This window comes from Penicillium maclennaniae (genome assembly GCF_028827695.1).
Source record: "Penicillium maclennaniae strain IBT 15551 chromosome Unknown utg000007l:1.0-4884863.0:1.0-4888362.0, whole genome shotgun sequence".
Lineage (NCBI taxonomy): Eukaryota > Fungi > Ascomycota > Eurotiomycetes > Eurotiales > Aspergillaceae > Penicillium > Penicillium maclennaniae.
In genome coordinates, this window is record NW_026623219.1 from 2,925,864 (window position 1) to 2,939,592 (window position 13,729).

The 13,729-nt window shown below is 52.0% G+C and overlaps 5 protein-coding genes across 5 annotated transcripts; 2 read left to right on the plus strand and 3 right to left on the minus strand.

Annotated features, from left to right (window-relative positions):
* Positions 1-110: 110 nt before the first annotated feature.
* Positions 111-3,185, plus strand: N7477_008315 (Homeodomain; the record flags this gene model as incomplete). Its single annotated transcript, XM_056969978.1, has 5 exons — positions 111-890; positions 1,179-1,195; positions 1,244-1,284; positions 1,360-1,952; positions 2,004-3,185. 5 exons carry the CDS (start codon positions 111-113, stop codon positions 3,183-3,185), a joined length of 2,613 nt encoding a protein of 870 aa, XP_056820010.1.
* An 87-nt stretch (positions 3,186-3,272) lies between these two features.
* On the minus strand, positions 3,273-4,248 carry N7477_008316 (uncharacterized protein; the record flags this gene model as incomplete). The annotated part of the gene is made up of 2 exons (XM_056969979.1): positions 3,273-4,033; positions 4,113-4,248. 2 exons carry the CDS (start codon positions 4,246-4,248, stop codon positions 3,273-3,275), a joined length of 897 nt encoding a protein of 298 aa, XP_056820011.1.
* Positions 4,249-5,673: 1,425 nt separating this feature from the next.
* On the plus strand, positions 5,674-9,584 carry N7477_008317 (C2 domain protein; the record flags this gene model as incomplete). The annotated part of the gene is made up of 5 exons (XM_056969980.1): positions 5,674-6,042; positions 6,094-6,129; positions 6,182-6,556; positions 6,610-8,097; positions 8,151-9,584. 5 exons carry the CDS (start codon positions 5,674-5,676, stop codon positions 9,582-9,584), a joined length of 3,702 nt encoding a protein of 1,233 aa, XP_056820012.1.
* A 353-nt stretch (positions 9,585-9,937) lies between these two features.
* On the minus strand, positions 9,938-10,918 carry N7477_008318 (uncharacterized protein; the record flags this gene model as incomplete). Its single annotated transcript, XM_056969981.1, has 1 exon — positions 9,938-10,918. One exon carries the CDS (start codon positions 10,916-10,918, stop codon positions 9,938-9,940), a length of 981 nt encoding a protein of 326 aa, XP_056820013.1.
* Positions 10,919-12,800: 1,882 nt separating this feature from the next.
* N7477_008319 (uncharacterized protein) lies at positions 12,801-13,700 on the minus strand (the record flags this gene model as incomplete). The annotated part of the gene is made up of 1 exon (XM_056969982.1): positions 12,801-13,700. The coding sequence occupies one exon, from the start codon at positions 13,698-13,700 to the stop codon at positions 12,801-12,803; it is 900 nt and encodes a 299-aa protein (XP_056820014.1).
* Between the last annotated feature and the right edge of the window lie 29 nt (positions 13,701-13,729).

The window sequence follows — 13,729 nt, forward strand, 5'->3', positions numbered from 1 at the left end:
CGGCAGGCCCCACGTTTCTCGCGGGGGTCTCGTCTGTTGATCCATTTCTGAGTTTCAACGCGAGGCCAATTCCAGGATCCGGAGCTTCTAGTCATTCAATCTCGGACACCATGGAGATAGCAAACCTGAGCACGGTCACTACTGTCAATGAGTTGGCCCAATTCCTCAGTGACGCTCAATTACAAGACTTGTCTGTCTCTCCCCCAGTGGACTGCATCGTCATCTGCGCCTCCGCTGTCCTTTACGGCGCTGAGACACTTTTCAAAACTCTTACTGAGCATCCATCACTCACCAAGTGTGTGGTACTGTGTGGTGGTATTGGCCACTCCACCACATTACTCTATGAGGCTGTCAAGCAACATCCTCGTTACTCCCGGATCGGCGATGAGATTACGAGTAGTCCAGAAGCCCGTGTGCTAGAGCGAATCCTGGAAGAGTATTTCGATCGATCAAAGATCACCAGAGAAGAATGCAGAATCCTCATCGAGGACCAGTCCACCAATTGTGGACAAAATGCCTTGTTCACCCGCAAAGTTCTCGACCAGGCAGGGTTCACAGACTTGAAATCTTGTATCGTGATTCAAGATCCTACGATGATGCTCAGGACAAAGGCATCATTTAAGAAAGTCTATGAAGATTCGTCATCTCCTATTTCATTCATCAGCTGCCCGGGATTTGTTCCACAGATGAAATTGTCGCCCTCTGAGTCGCTGGAATACGACACTGCTTTGGAGGCCTCCACTTTGTGGTCGATACCACGGTTCCTAGACTTGATCATGGGCGGGATCCCAAGGTTGAGAGACGATGAAGAGGGATATGGGCCCAGGGGCAAAGGGTTCATTGCTCATGTTGACATACCGAAAAGCGTTGAGCTCGCCTGGTCAAGATTGGTACATACATTCAAAGACTACAGGCAAATATGAGACCTTGTTCATTCATGCTAGTAAGCTATTGCTTTATTTAATGTTTGCAAATGAGTTGGCTCGAGGGTCGCTCAATAGTCCCAAACTGGGTATGTCGAAGATTTACACACGTATATAGCAATTGGTATCATTTCAGTCAGTGAAAGAATTTGAAGATAGCGTATAAATTCCTTTTTATCCAAGACCAAAAATGTGTTCAGAGCGTAGGGTGTCAAATAGGAATCCCAAGTAATTTTTGACTAAGCCTGTTCGTAGAAGGCGGCGGTGGGGCAGTTCGTCGGATTTGAGTGGGCAATGTGACTCAATGACTTTTGATACAGCGACTTGGACTTCGATTCGACTATTCATCAAATTCAGCTCGGTAAACTTATCCTTCACAATGCAAATGATCATGCTTCAGTGAACACAGCAGCGCATCTGCTGAGATTTTGATCAGCTATGGATCCGCCACCGTTTGGCCCCTCGTCATTTCACCAAATACCTCAGTCACTACCAATCTCGGCGCTTCAGGGTATGCTCGATGCCGAAGGATCGAACAACCAGATATCTGATGATCCAAGTTTTGACTGGGATGCTCTGAATAACTCTTATCCTTGCTCATCGGAGCCGTCCAACCTCGAGTGGCCTCAGTGGGCGGATCTCCGCTCATCCACCACATTAAACGTCGAGAGACAAAGCGATTTAGCATTGCAGACTCTCGAAGTAACAAATAAAGCAATCCCAAGTCCACGAAGTGCCAATTTACTGGACTTTGTTCAACCGCAGAATCTTTCGAATGTCTCTCAATGGCTAGATGGCGCATATCGACCCTCGGTGCCTTGTACTCATTGCCGTAGACACAGGCTACAGTGTCTTATACTTCGCACTACGGATGCGAACCCCAATCCTGTCACATCATGTTCCAGTTGTGTCGCACTTTTCCGCGAGTGCAGTCTCGCCAAGGGAACAAAAAGGCTTCCGTGTGGATTCGAGACATTCTCTCCCGTTCTAGGCAATCTGCATGGCCTTCCTGAGCAAACAGGAGATATCGTGAGTTTTAAATCCCATAATTTATGGCCCATTACTCACAGATAGTGCCAGGAAAATACTATTTTGGCATCTGTAGAGTCACCAGAAGACCGCAAAGAATCCAAGCAGTTTGTCAGAAAAGGCGCCAGGGTTCTCCGAGAATGGTTCGTAAGAAACCAGGAGTATCCCTATCCAACCGAGGACCAAAAAGCCCAGCTATGCCAAGAAACGGGCTTCTCGCATAAGCGCATCTCGACATGGTTTGCAAATGCTCGTCGACGACAGAAGCAAAAGATTCAGACAGCAAATGTCCCGACACCTTCTCATTTCAGATCCGGATCACCACTCGTCACGAGCACAATCACCTCCATGTCTCCCATGGAAAGATGGAAGGCATCGCCTCCGGAAGATGAACCCGTCCCAGAAGCTACCATTCAGGATGCCATTGCCTCGGTCTCTCTTGAGGCAGACATGATAATGGAACCCTTCCAATTCGATCCATTGAGCATTGACTTATTCAATTTCGACGAAACGTCGTCTCATCTTGCATCTTCCGTGTCCAGTTTTGAAAGCAGGACGTCTGAAACGTCTGACAGCGCGTCTTCGGCTTGGAGTTATCGGTACGGGGGAGAAGGAGAGTTACCCTTTCCTCTGCTACCAAAGGCATCCCGCTCTCAACGGCGCCGACGACAACGCCTATCAGCAGGGGAAGGCCAATACCAGTGCACATTCTGCACACAGTCCTTCAGAAAGAGACATGACTGGTCAAGACACGAGAAGAGCGTTCACCTTCAGCTCGATTCCTGGATCTGCACGCCAAATCTCGAGGAGCTACGGCAACAATACGAGTCTCAAGTGACTGAATGCTATTTTTGCGAGACCCCTTTCCCAACGCCGACCCATTGGGAAGAACACGAGTTTCATGTCTGCTCTACTAAGCCCACAGCTGAGCGTTCGTTTAGTCGAAAAGACTATCTCTGGCAGCATTTACGTAAATTCCACGCTTGCACCAAAAGCCTCGTTCACCTCGATGCCTGGCGTGAAACAGGCGCCAATGTCCAAAGCCGTTGCGGCTTTTGCAACCGTTCGCTCTCCACATGGACTGCTCGGGTGGAACACATCGCAGAACACTTCAAACATGGGGCGCGCATGCAGCAATGGGAAGGCGACTGGGGACTCGATTCTTCAGCCATGAGCGTCCTTCGAAACGCAGTCCTCCCCGCACAGCGGTCTCTGGCGAGTCCATCTACATAATACACTTCTATGAATAACGAATAAATGTCTTGAAATGATGATAAGATTCATGCAGCGCTAATCGTAGAATAATGTATTCCATGGCCTTCAGTATTCGATCGTCTGCCATCCACGATGGTACCACGCTCCCAGACCCAGCGCGAAGACAATGAGGCTACCATCACGCACAAAGTCCCTGAAGAGTGAAATGATCAATCCTATGCCACCCTGTTTACCTCCCGAGAATACACGGCCGCCAGCTAAGAGAAGTTCACCCGTGACGAAGATTAAGAAAGGGTTCTGGACCGTAGCAGGCTTGGGCGGGGCACTACCGAACATCGCAACAGATGTGCTGATGAGGAAAAGCAAATACGTGGCCACGCCAAGCGCAAAGAGGATGTGCAGCGTCTTCCAGATCTTGATTGTCTTTTGCTCGGCCTCAGTCGGTTGTTGACCATTGCCCAGCATGTTCGCAAGGAACGGTGGCACACCAAGTGCGCCTGCGATATCCGCTGGTGAGAATCCAGAGGGCGCCTGTCCGGGCGCAGCGCCGGGCGCGCCACCAGGACCACCTGGCATGGGCGCATTGGGGTCGCCCGTCATGGATCCCATCAAAGATTGGAGGAGTTTCATGGTTGGATCCTCCGCCATGTCGTCGGCTTGTTGGCCCTGGCCTTCCTCGGAGGCAGCCTGGCGGAGCATGGCGCGGAAGGCCTCCTGCTGGGCCTGGAAGTCTTGTGAAGACGGCATGTTCGGCTGCATACTCGGCTGCATACTCGGCTGTGGGCTTGGCGACGGACGGGTCTGCGGGATAGGAGAAGGAGATGGAGAAATTGTGGGTTGAGGGGATGGCGAGGCTTCTTCGCGGTCTGTTGTCCTGTCGGGTTAGTCTCGTAACAAAAGTCGCTGGCGCATTATAATTTTGCACCCTAGATAAGCATCTCGTACCAGCTTGAGGTGTGCGGCCGCTGAGACTGGTGATTTTGTCCAAACGCGCAGAGCCTCCCTCCTTGATTTTGGCCTCGCGGCGCTCACGACGCAGGCGTGCTGCCCGCTGGGCTGGAGACTCCTCCGATGTTGACATTGTGGATGAGAGTTAGGATGGCGGAATTGTGATATCGCGTCCGGTGACTCTAATATTGACAATCGGCGTGAAGTTCAGGGCTTTACGCCAGTAGAGAGGGGTGATGTCTGGGATGGAAGGTGTAAGATCAAGTCCCGTGGCGATAAGAACACCAACTTACCCGCATCATCAGCTATCTCTGAACGACTTATAGTGTTGACCTTTCAGCTTCAATAACATGTCAAAGTCTGCGTTAGGTACCAATTGGTTGAAATGCTTCACATGATATTGAATGCAAGTCCGATCGTGGCTTGACTTCTGCAGACACTGGACTTATGATTTCCATTCAGGTATACTCCAGGGCCGGCCTTCCCTGCTTTTGACTAAAAGCTTCACGAAAATAACGCTGCTTACTGAAGACCAGCAATTACACAACGAGCCGCCGATAATCAAGATAGCGCGCAAGTCATCATAAAATCACCATCTCGTTCATACAATCACCATCTCGTCGGCGTCGCGTGGGGAGAATGGAATCGGCAGCCTCCCGCACGCGATCAACATGGAATACTGGCGCAATTACAACTCGCCGCAGACACACTATAGCTCACTAGCCCCCCTAGCCGGTGCACAAGACGTGCTTCGGGGATGATCTGATCGCTAGATTTGCCGATCGACAGGTCCAGTCTCGACATTCCTTCCATGGCCTGGATGGCTGTAAAAACACAACTTGCTGCCGCACACGCTAAGATCAACCAGAGTTTACATGGCTGATACACTCCGGGGAAGGCATTGCTGAGTTTCCGTGGCTGAAATACTCCTTGAACTGCATGGTATTAAAGCGGCAGGGGGACTACTTGGTGACATTATGTCCAGGATCTAGGCAAAAAAGGCGACCAACAGACTGCTCCCATATACATTCAAAGCAGTCAGTCGAAGTACCGGGCCAGCATGATCAATCTTCCATGCTAGTTCCTTGAGTCTGGCTTGGGAGATTACCATAAAAGAGGGACATTTCCAACAGTCTGGTACAAAACAGCTATACCAAGGCGGTGGCGGGCATGAGCGATGCCAAGGCATTCCGCCTAGGATAAAATAGAAATACCAATCGGTGGAGAAGCCGATCGCGTCCTTCCGACATGATTAGAGGCGCAGTGCCCAGTCTCAGATAGATGATGGGCGAATGGGGGTGTGTATCCCGTCGTCATCGCACTTTCCCGGGTTCCGCCTGCCGATGACGTAGGTTCTGGGGAGAGCTGTCTAAGCTGATGACCTCGCGATGCTCTTTTCTGGCACCTCCCACAGCATCGAATCCTGCGTTCCCCGGTAAACGTGGGTTTTCATGCGAGGAATCCCAGCTCCATATTTCTCAGTTACCCCGCTCTCATTAGCTACAGCTACACGCTCAATTTCACTGTACATTCTATCGCGAGACATACATTCACCGCAATGGCTTCTGGGGCACAACACCAACCTGGAGAGCCTACGCGCCACCGCGTTGGAGAGCATTGGAGTGGTGCCAATCCTGTTCCAACCGTCCAGAAATTTATCGAGCGGCTCGACAATGAAAAAAAGGACCGCGACCAGAGAATTGACGAGGCGGACCAGGCCAGGAACCAAGAGGCTGCCGCAAAGAAAGAGAAGGAGAGGAGAGGAGAAGATACCACTGAGGTACAGAACAATGGAGATGTCATGAAACACAAACCACGCGAGGTCTCGCAAGCCAAGATGCACACGGTGACCGATCCCACTACTGGCAAGGATATTGGCGTCGAGGATCAAGATGAGACCTCCATGGAAGCAGCCCAGAATCCTATGGTAAGAGCGTTGAGGACATTATTCACGAACCATTGGTTGACCTGGCTATAGTTGACCGTCCCTAATGCTAATCTCGATCGACCCACCGTGAGTGCTTGTACCATCATCGGTATAATGACTCTACTGACACTTGCATCAGCCTGTACAAACTCGTCACGATCAAGAATTTTCCGAGTACAAGGAAAACCAGGATATGACGGCGCCCCCGGATCCGATTGCGGAGGGAACCACCTCCGATGTTCCCATTCGTGGTGAAAAGACAAATGTGCTTTTTCACCCTACGCCGACTATTTCATATGCGCCAATGTATGAGAGGCTGGAGAAAAGTGCGATGGCACTGTGTATCGCCATTCCATTCGCTATTATCGTTCTAGGGCGGACCTTTGGAGGTTCCCTCTGGGGTCTCATTCCGCTCGCTGGATGCGTTGCAAGCGGCGTGTGGCTATGGATGCACGAAGTTATCCGCAGTGGGAAAGAGATGGAATGGAGCAGTGAGCAGCTCCGTGGGCAGACTGTACGTCACATTCACTGATACTGAGACGCTGAATGTCGCTAATGACCCTCAAGGCAACTGCAAACCTCCTCCCAGAATCAGTGGAATGGATGAACACTTTCCTCAGCGTCGTCTGGGGACTTGTTAACCCCGAGATGCTGCAACCTGCCGCCGACACCATAGAAGACATCATGCAAGCCTCAGCCCCTAGCGTTGTCGAGAACGTCCGGATTGCCGAGATTGATCAGGGTACCAATCCAATCCGCATCCTCAGTATGCGTGCTCTGCCAGACAGTTACGTCCAGAATCTCAAGGACAATATTCGCGAAGAGAATATGAAGAACAAGGATCCCCAGGAAGCTGCTGCCGCGGAAGAGGGTGGTAGCTACTACAATATGGAGGCTTCCTTTGCATATCACGCAAAGCCATCCGGTGGAAGTGCTTCCTCCAAGGCTCGCAATATGCACATGCAGCTGGTGTTTTACTTGGGAATTCGAGGCCTGTTTGGCGTCCCATTCCCGGTCTTTGTTGAATTAACGGAGTTGGTCGGCACAGTCCGTCTGCGCTTGCAATTGACTCCGGAGCCACCCTTTGCGAAGGAAGTCACTTTTACCCTCGTCGGCATTCCTCACGTCAAGGCCGGCTGTATGCCTATGTTGCGCAGAGGAGTCAATGTCCTCAACTTGCCCTTGATCTCCAAATTCGTCAACTATGCCATTGGCGCAGCTTGCGCCATGTTTGCTGCCCCCAAATCGATGACCATGGACCTGAGTATGTTGCTCAAGGGTGATGATATTGAAAAGGACACTCAGGCTCTGGGTGTTTTGTGGATTCGAATCCATCGTGCTATTGGGTTGAGCAAGCAGGATCGCCGTGGTAGCGAGGGTGGTGGTAGTGACCCGTACATCAACCTATCCTTCTCCAAGTATGGAAAGCCTATGTACTGCACGCGTGTTATCACGGATGACCTGAACCCTATCTGGGAAGAGACTGCCGCACTGCTCGTTACTCCCGAACTGATCAAGGCCAATGAGAACTTGAGTATCGAACTTTGGGACTCTGATCGCAATACCGCCGATGACATTGTCGGAAAGGTGGAAATGCCCCTTTATGAGCTACTCCAGCACCCCGGTCAGATGTATCCACAGGTTTCTAAGCTCCAGGGTCTCGAGGTGGAGAGTGAGATGCCTGGCCAACTCCACTGGGAAGTCGGGTACTTTGGCAAGCCTAAGCTTCGGCCAGAGCTGCGCACTGATGGCAAGAAGAAGGACCTTCCCGAGAGCCTGAAAGGTGACCCGACCTTCGAGGAAGAGAAGGGCACAATCAATAGTGAAGAGGAGGATGCGGTTATGCACACTCCACCAGATCCCCTTTGGCCCAGCGGTATCGTGCACATTGTCGTGCACCAGATTGTCAATCTGCAACTTGCCAACATCAAGGGTAGTGATGGAAATCGCAAGGGCAAGGAGTACGAGCCTGCGAAACCATCTGGTGAGAATACTGAAGAAGAGGGAGGTGACTTGCCCACGAGCTACTGCAAAATTATGCTCAACGACCAACTGGTAAGCGGATTCGACCTTTCCTTCGCCGTATGCGCTGGCTCACTTTTTAATAGATTTACCGCACTCGAGCCAAGGCCGTGAGCTCCAAGCCCATTTTCAATGCTGGAACAGAACGCTTCATCCGTGATTGGCGCTCTGGCGTAGTAACCGTCACCGTGCGAGACCAGAGGTACCGCGAGCATGACCCGATCCTTGGTGTCGTCCCTATCAAACTTTCCGAGCTTCTCCAAACCAGCTCGCAGGTCACTCGGTGGTACCCATTGGACGGCGGCGTGGGATTCGGACGCATCCGTATCTCGATCTTGCTCCGTCACGTGGAGACCAAGCTGCCTCCCAACATGCTCGGCTGGGACGTTGGCACATTCGAGTTTGCCTCTGATAAGGTTGTCGCCAAGGACTATGGTCATAATACTAAGATCAAGATGCGCACTGGAGGCAGTGTGGGCAAGCTTTCACGGCGTGTATGCCAAATGGATGGAAATGATGCCACATTCGATACATCGGACGAGAGTTACCGCGACTCTCTGCGTATGCCAGTCAAGTACCGATATCGGTCGCCCATGGTTTTTGAGTTCCATACCAAGGGAAAACGGGGCGCTGCGGCATATGCCGTTCTCTGGTTGCAGCATCTAGTCGACAACGAAGAAACCGATATTGACCTTCCAATTTGGACAACCAAGGCGGGTGCCCGTTTGACGCAGAACTACATCACCGAGGCGAACTGGCGCGCCAAAGAAGTTCCTGGGTTGGAAGATTTGACAGAAGTCGGACGCCTCCAGTTCCGCTGCCGATTCTCCCCCGGCATTGACGAATCCCACGAGGCCTTCGTGGTGGACAACGACTCGCGCGAGACTTTTGAAACATGGGAAGCATGCATGGCTCAGGGAGTCCGATCCCGCAGCGTCTCGATTGAAGTTCCTCAAGAGGTTGAAGAAAAGCACGAACAGTCCCTTGTTGACGGCCGCGATGTCCTCAAGCAGGCTGACCCTGCCGAACGCCGCCGCTGGATTGACCGCTCGGGACAAGATTGGAGCGGCGCCTTCGGCGATGACCCTCGTGCCTACATCGATTCTCATGGCCACAAGGTCGCCGAGCCAGGAAAGGACAAGCCTGCCCATGACCCAGTCACCCCGCCCCCACTTCAGGGACAGCCTTCCCCTCGCCCCTCGCAAGCCGGCGAAGCGGACAGCACCTCAAGCTCCGACGAGTCAGCAAATGAAGAAGATGAAGAGGAGGAACCGTGGAAGGGGCCGTCGATCGTCAGCCCAGTGACGACTGCTCCTTCGTCGCAAATGAGTACCAAGCAGACTGAAAAGGCTAATCGACGCAGTGATCAGCGTCAGCAGCGTGGCTTAATGCAGTGGCGTCCTGCGCGCAATGCGCAGTTTGCAAAGGACGAGGCGAAATTTGCGCTGCGTAAACTTAAGAAGAAGATTGGCGCTGGAGATCTTACTGGCCGTGAGCCTGATGTTGAGACGGAGACTTGATTATACGGAGCAAGTGAGGATTGGAATTTTGAATGGGTTTTTGTATATATTACGATGTGAATGTCTCGATAACCTAGTTTATAATCTACTTTGTGTTACGATTCATAAAGCCTTGAAAATAGCTCAGTGGATGACACAATGAAGCCAGATCAACAATGTTTTGTTCTTTAATTTGATGATGAGAAATGAATGCCCGGGAACCGGGATGAGGATATTCGCTGACAAAATTTGATAAGAGGAAAGAAAAGCCCCCCCAGCGCCTCTATATGACCAAAGACATGAATCATGAAAAATAAATAAATGGTATATGCAAGTACAAGAAAAACCCCCCCGGTCATATGACGATCATCAACTCACAGGCCAGAATGCGGCTCCGCTGTGTCCGTAGGCAACGATGAGTCCTGAACACACTTCTCGTTCGGGCGCAACGGACCAAGAGTCCACTTCCACTCTCGTCTCCTTTTCGCCCGCCCTTGTCTCGGTGTCTGCGGCGTAGAGGAATAATCCGATTCCAACCCATCCAGCAAAGCCACGGCTCGCACCTGACGCTCCACGCCCATGGAGCGACGTTTCTTGCGCTCGATCTTCGACAACGAGGTCCCTGGGACGCCTGTTTCGTCGGCACTGCCTTCGTCCGAGGTACTCGCCTCGGAAAGGGATGCACAGCCCGAATCGGAATCCGAGTCGGTGGGGTCGGAAATAGGTGCGGGTACTGACGCGGGCGCGGGCGCGGGTGCCTGCAGCACAGCCTCCTCGTGGAGGAGATCTAGATGCTGCGCCGTGTATTTTTCAGTGTGAATCTCCTCTTCGAGTGGGCACCGATAGCTGACGGTCTTCTTGGCGGGAAAGAAGATCCGCCGTATGCCTGTGGGCCCGCTGGTGCCTGCGGATATGGAGCCTGAGCGGCGGCGAGAGGGTTCCAGAGGGGAATTGCGGAGGATGCTGCGCACTCCTAGGGGCAGTTGGTAGGGACGGTAGCTGAACGAGTGGTTTGTTGGAGGGTGATGGATATAGGGAGAGATGGGTTTGCCGTTGCTGAAGCGGGTGCTTGGTGTGGACGTAGATGTAGATGTAGATGTGGATGTGGATGTGGATGTGGTTGTGATTATGGATGCGGGTGCAGTTGCCTTGGAGGGAGACACTGAGGCCGAAGATGGAGAAGCGACATCGTAGGCATTCTTAAAGGTGTTGCGTACTGTCGGCGATGCGCCTGCCGCAAAGGAAAGAGAGAGGCCGGTGGTTGAACTGCCAAAGGTGCGCGGTAGAGAAGTGGTTTGCAGCGTGAGTTTCGGTCGCGAGGTCATCCGGTTACCGGGCTGAGAGAGGCAGGACATTGTTGAAGAACATGAGGAACGAGATCGCACCGGCGAAGAGGGATAGAGTGTCATCGAGCATGACGTGGGGGGGGGAATGTTATGCGGGCGGGGTTTGCGCTAAGAATAGTCGGCGCTTGCACAGTCACTGTGTGATGAGCACCGCTGGGCGCCTTCCACGATGAACGATGGAATCTGATCGTGGATGAAGTCCAAGAAGTCGGAACAGTTGTCGTTTATAGATATTCAAAATACAGCTTATAAAGAAGTTGTCACCACGCCTGGCGCCGCAGAATTTTCCCAACTATCGACGCCACCACCAGCCCCGTCGCACATGGGTGATCGACCTCGATCTTGCCCCTCGTTCTAAATTAATCCGGAAAAAGTCCAAGTGTCAGCGAGGACCTAGAATGAGAGGCAAACCAGTCAGCCTTTTCCAAGTCTCATCTTTAAGAACTGGCCGATCACCCCCCCCCCCCAAGAGAGAAGAGAAAAGAGAGTCGAGGTCGTTACTATAAAAAGATCCCGTGTGGGGCTCAGCTCTAGACGCGTCCATTCTGAAGAGTGTCTCGAGTGTCTTGATAATGGTCGAAGATCAATGTCCCAGAATCTTGCCTGTCCTTACTTTTACTTTCACCAACCCCTCCATCTAGTCCATGGATGCCATCTTTTTCGCTACCGTGCCCGCTTTTACGTGATCTCGAAATTCTGCTACATTCCACGTTCAGATCCCGTTCCAGATTAGCCTCCACCACCCGTCGGCTGAGTCTCCCCATCGCAGGTAGGATCCACCTCGTGTTCTAGAAGAGTTCTCTTCATCTTCGTCTTCGGCGAATACAATTCACACCTTTTGTAACAAGTGACCACACGCAAGATCAACCTCGAAAGGAGCCCAAACCTCCCGCTAGCATTTCCACCGTGCTCATGCCCCTGCTGAGTCGGGTGGGCTGCACATAAGAGCCGCTAGGCTGACACTCGGCCTGTCGGAGGTCCATGGATCCCCGACACGAGCTGACCATTCGATCGTGCCAGAGGGACTCCCAACTCCATAATCTAGTAGCTAGTGGCCTCGCTGTACTCTTGTACCCTGTTTGCTCCATCAATAATCGGATGACCTGCGAGCTTAATGTTGAGATCCAAGGGGATGATATCGAGGCAGTGGCTCTGGCGCGAGACTCCTGTTTTTTTGATCCAGTAGTGTCTGGAGCGCAGTGCGATCGCCTATATTCCTAAGAAAGTGGGAACGGACCATGTTCCCACGCTACAGATCGGGAAGTCACCCGTGAGAGTCTTGCAAGAATGAACAATCAGCGCTAAACCGGTCCAGGTCGTTCCGCTTCAGTCTTTTCAGGTTTGTGGTGTCGCTCGTCATAACTATAGGCTGCTTTGAAAGCTCTGGTAGTGGGGTCCACAGGTTTCTCGGACCATCAAAGTCGAGATCACTTCCTTCCAGACGTCCAAGTGTGTCTCGTGTCTAGAACAAGCAACACATTGATCTTGTAGAAATGGTCAAGTGGGTCGAAGATCGATGGTGGGTCCAACGGGTGCTCACGGTCGCCTTTTCATGTCTTTGTTTTTTCTATCCCACTATGACTGGCACCCTGTTTTCATAGTGGCTTGTATGGCGGAAGGATCGTTCAAAATTGTCTACTGGTCAGGTTCGAACGTGAAGAGTAACAGCTGCGCGCTGCCGATGCACTGAGGAGTCTCTTGTTCTATTTTGGAAGTAAAATACGATCGTTATTCGGTGACGGTCAAATTTGGTACATCAATAGATGACTATATTACAGCCCGAGGATGACACGAGAAGACAAAGAGTTGTGAGATGGTGCGAGAAGAAGAAAGTAAAACACACCCGGACTCCGTTAAGACTCTGAGCCTCTTCAGCCCCTCAACGATTCAGTCACTTTTGTTGCTGTCGGAGAAAATCCTCTAACTTGGTCCAGCTCAACTCAGGATATCGATCATTATCCAATGGCTCAAGCTTCCCGTCTCCTGAGAACATATTCGTCATGTATTGCATTTGCTGCCAGACGGGGAAGATCTGATCCTCGCCCCCAAAAAGGCGTAAGCCTCGGATCATCAACTCCATGGCGCCCACAGGGCCCATCCACGAAGGCTTATATCGGGCACCGTCCACTTTCGTCTGTGCGTCTGCAATCTCCTGCGCACTGACGGTGTCTCCAGCAATGCGGAGGAAATTGGGAGTAGGGTTTGGGTCAACAGCCACTGCAGCCGTATATGCAGCTGTGTCCACCATGGTCGTAAAGTCAAGGAGCTGCGTCGGCTGACCAATGTACGGGACCTTGTGGCTCTTGCGATTGATCATCGGCGAGTCGCCCCCCAACAGATCCATAAAGCCGCCATTGAGGATGCTCGTCCATGCAATGCCTGACTTTCTGAGCTGTGCGTGGAACTCGCGGCGTAGATCCAGGTTTCGGTTGGATCCTGGTTGAGTCTTGGTGAAGTCTAGAGAGAAGTCTGAAGGGATAAATCTCGGGATTTTGGCAGCCACGGAAGCCTCGAGGAGATTTCCTTGGGCAGTGTGAATGACTTCTTTCAGGCCTTGGAGCGTGGAAACGACAGAAATCGCTCCGTTTAACTCAGGAGTGAGGCTTGATACCTCCGAAAGGTTAACTGGAGTGATAGTGACGCCCGCGCTCCGAAGCTTCTCTGTTCGAGACGGGTCTGTGTTAGGGCGCACAAGGGCCTTGACGGCTACGCCTCGCTTGACCAGCTGCATTGCAACAAGCTGGCCCAGTCCGCCTGTGGCACCGGCCACTGCAACGAATGGTGAAGCCATGACAGTCGTAATGCCGAGACGGGTATGAG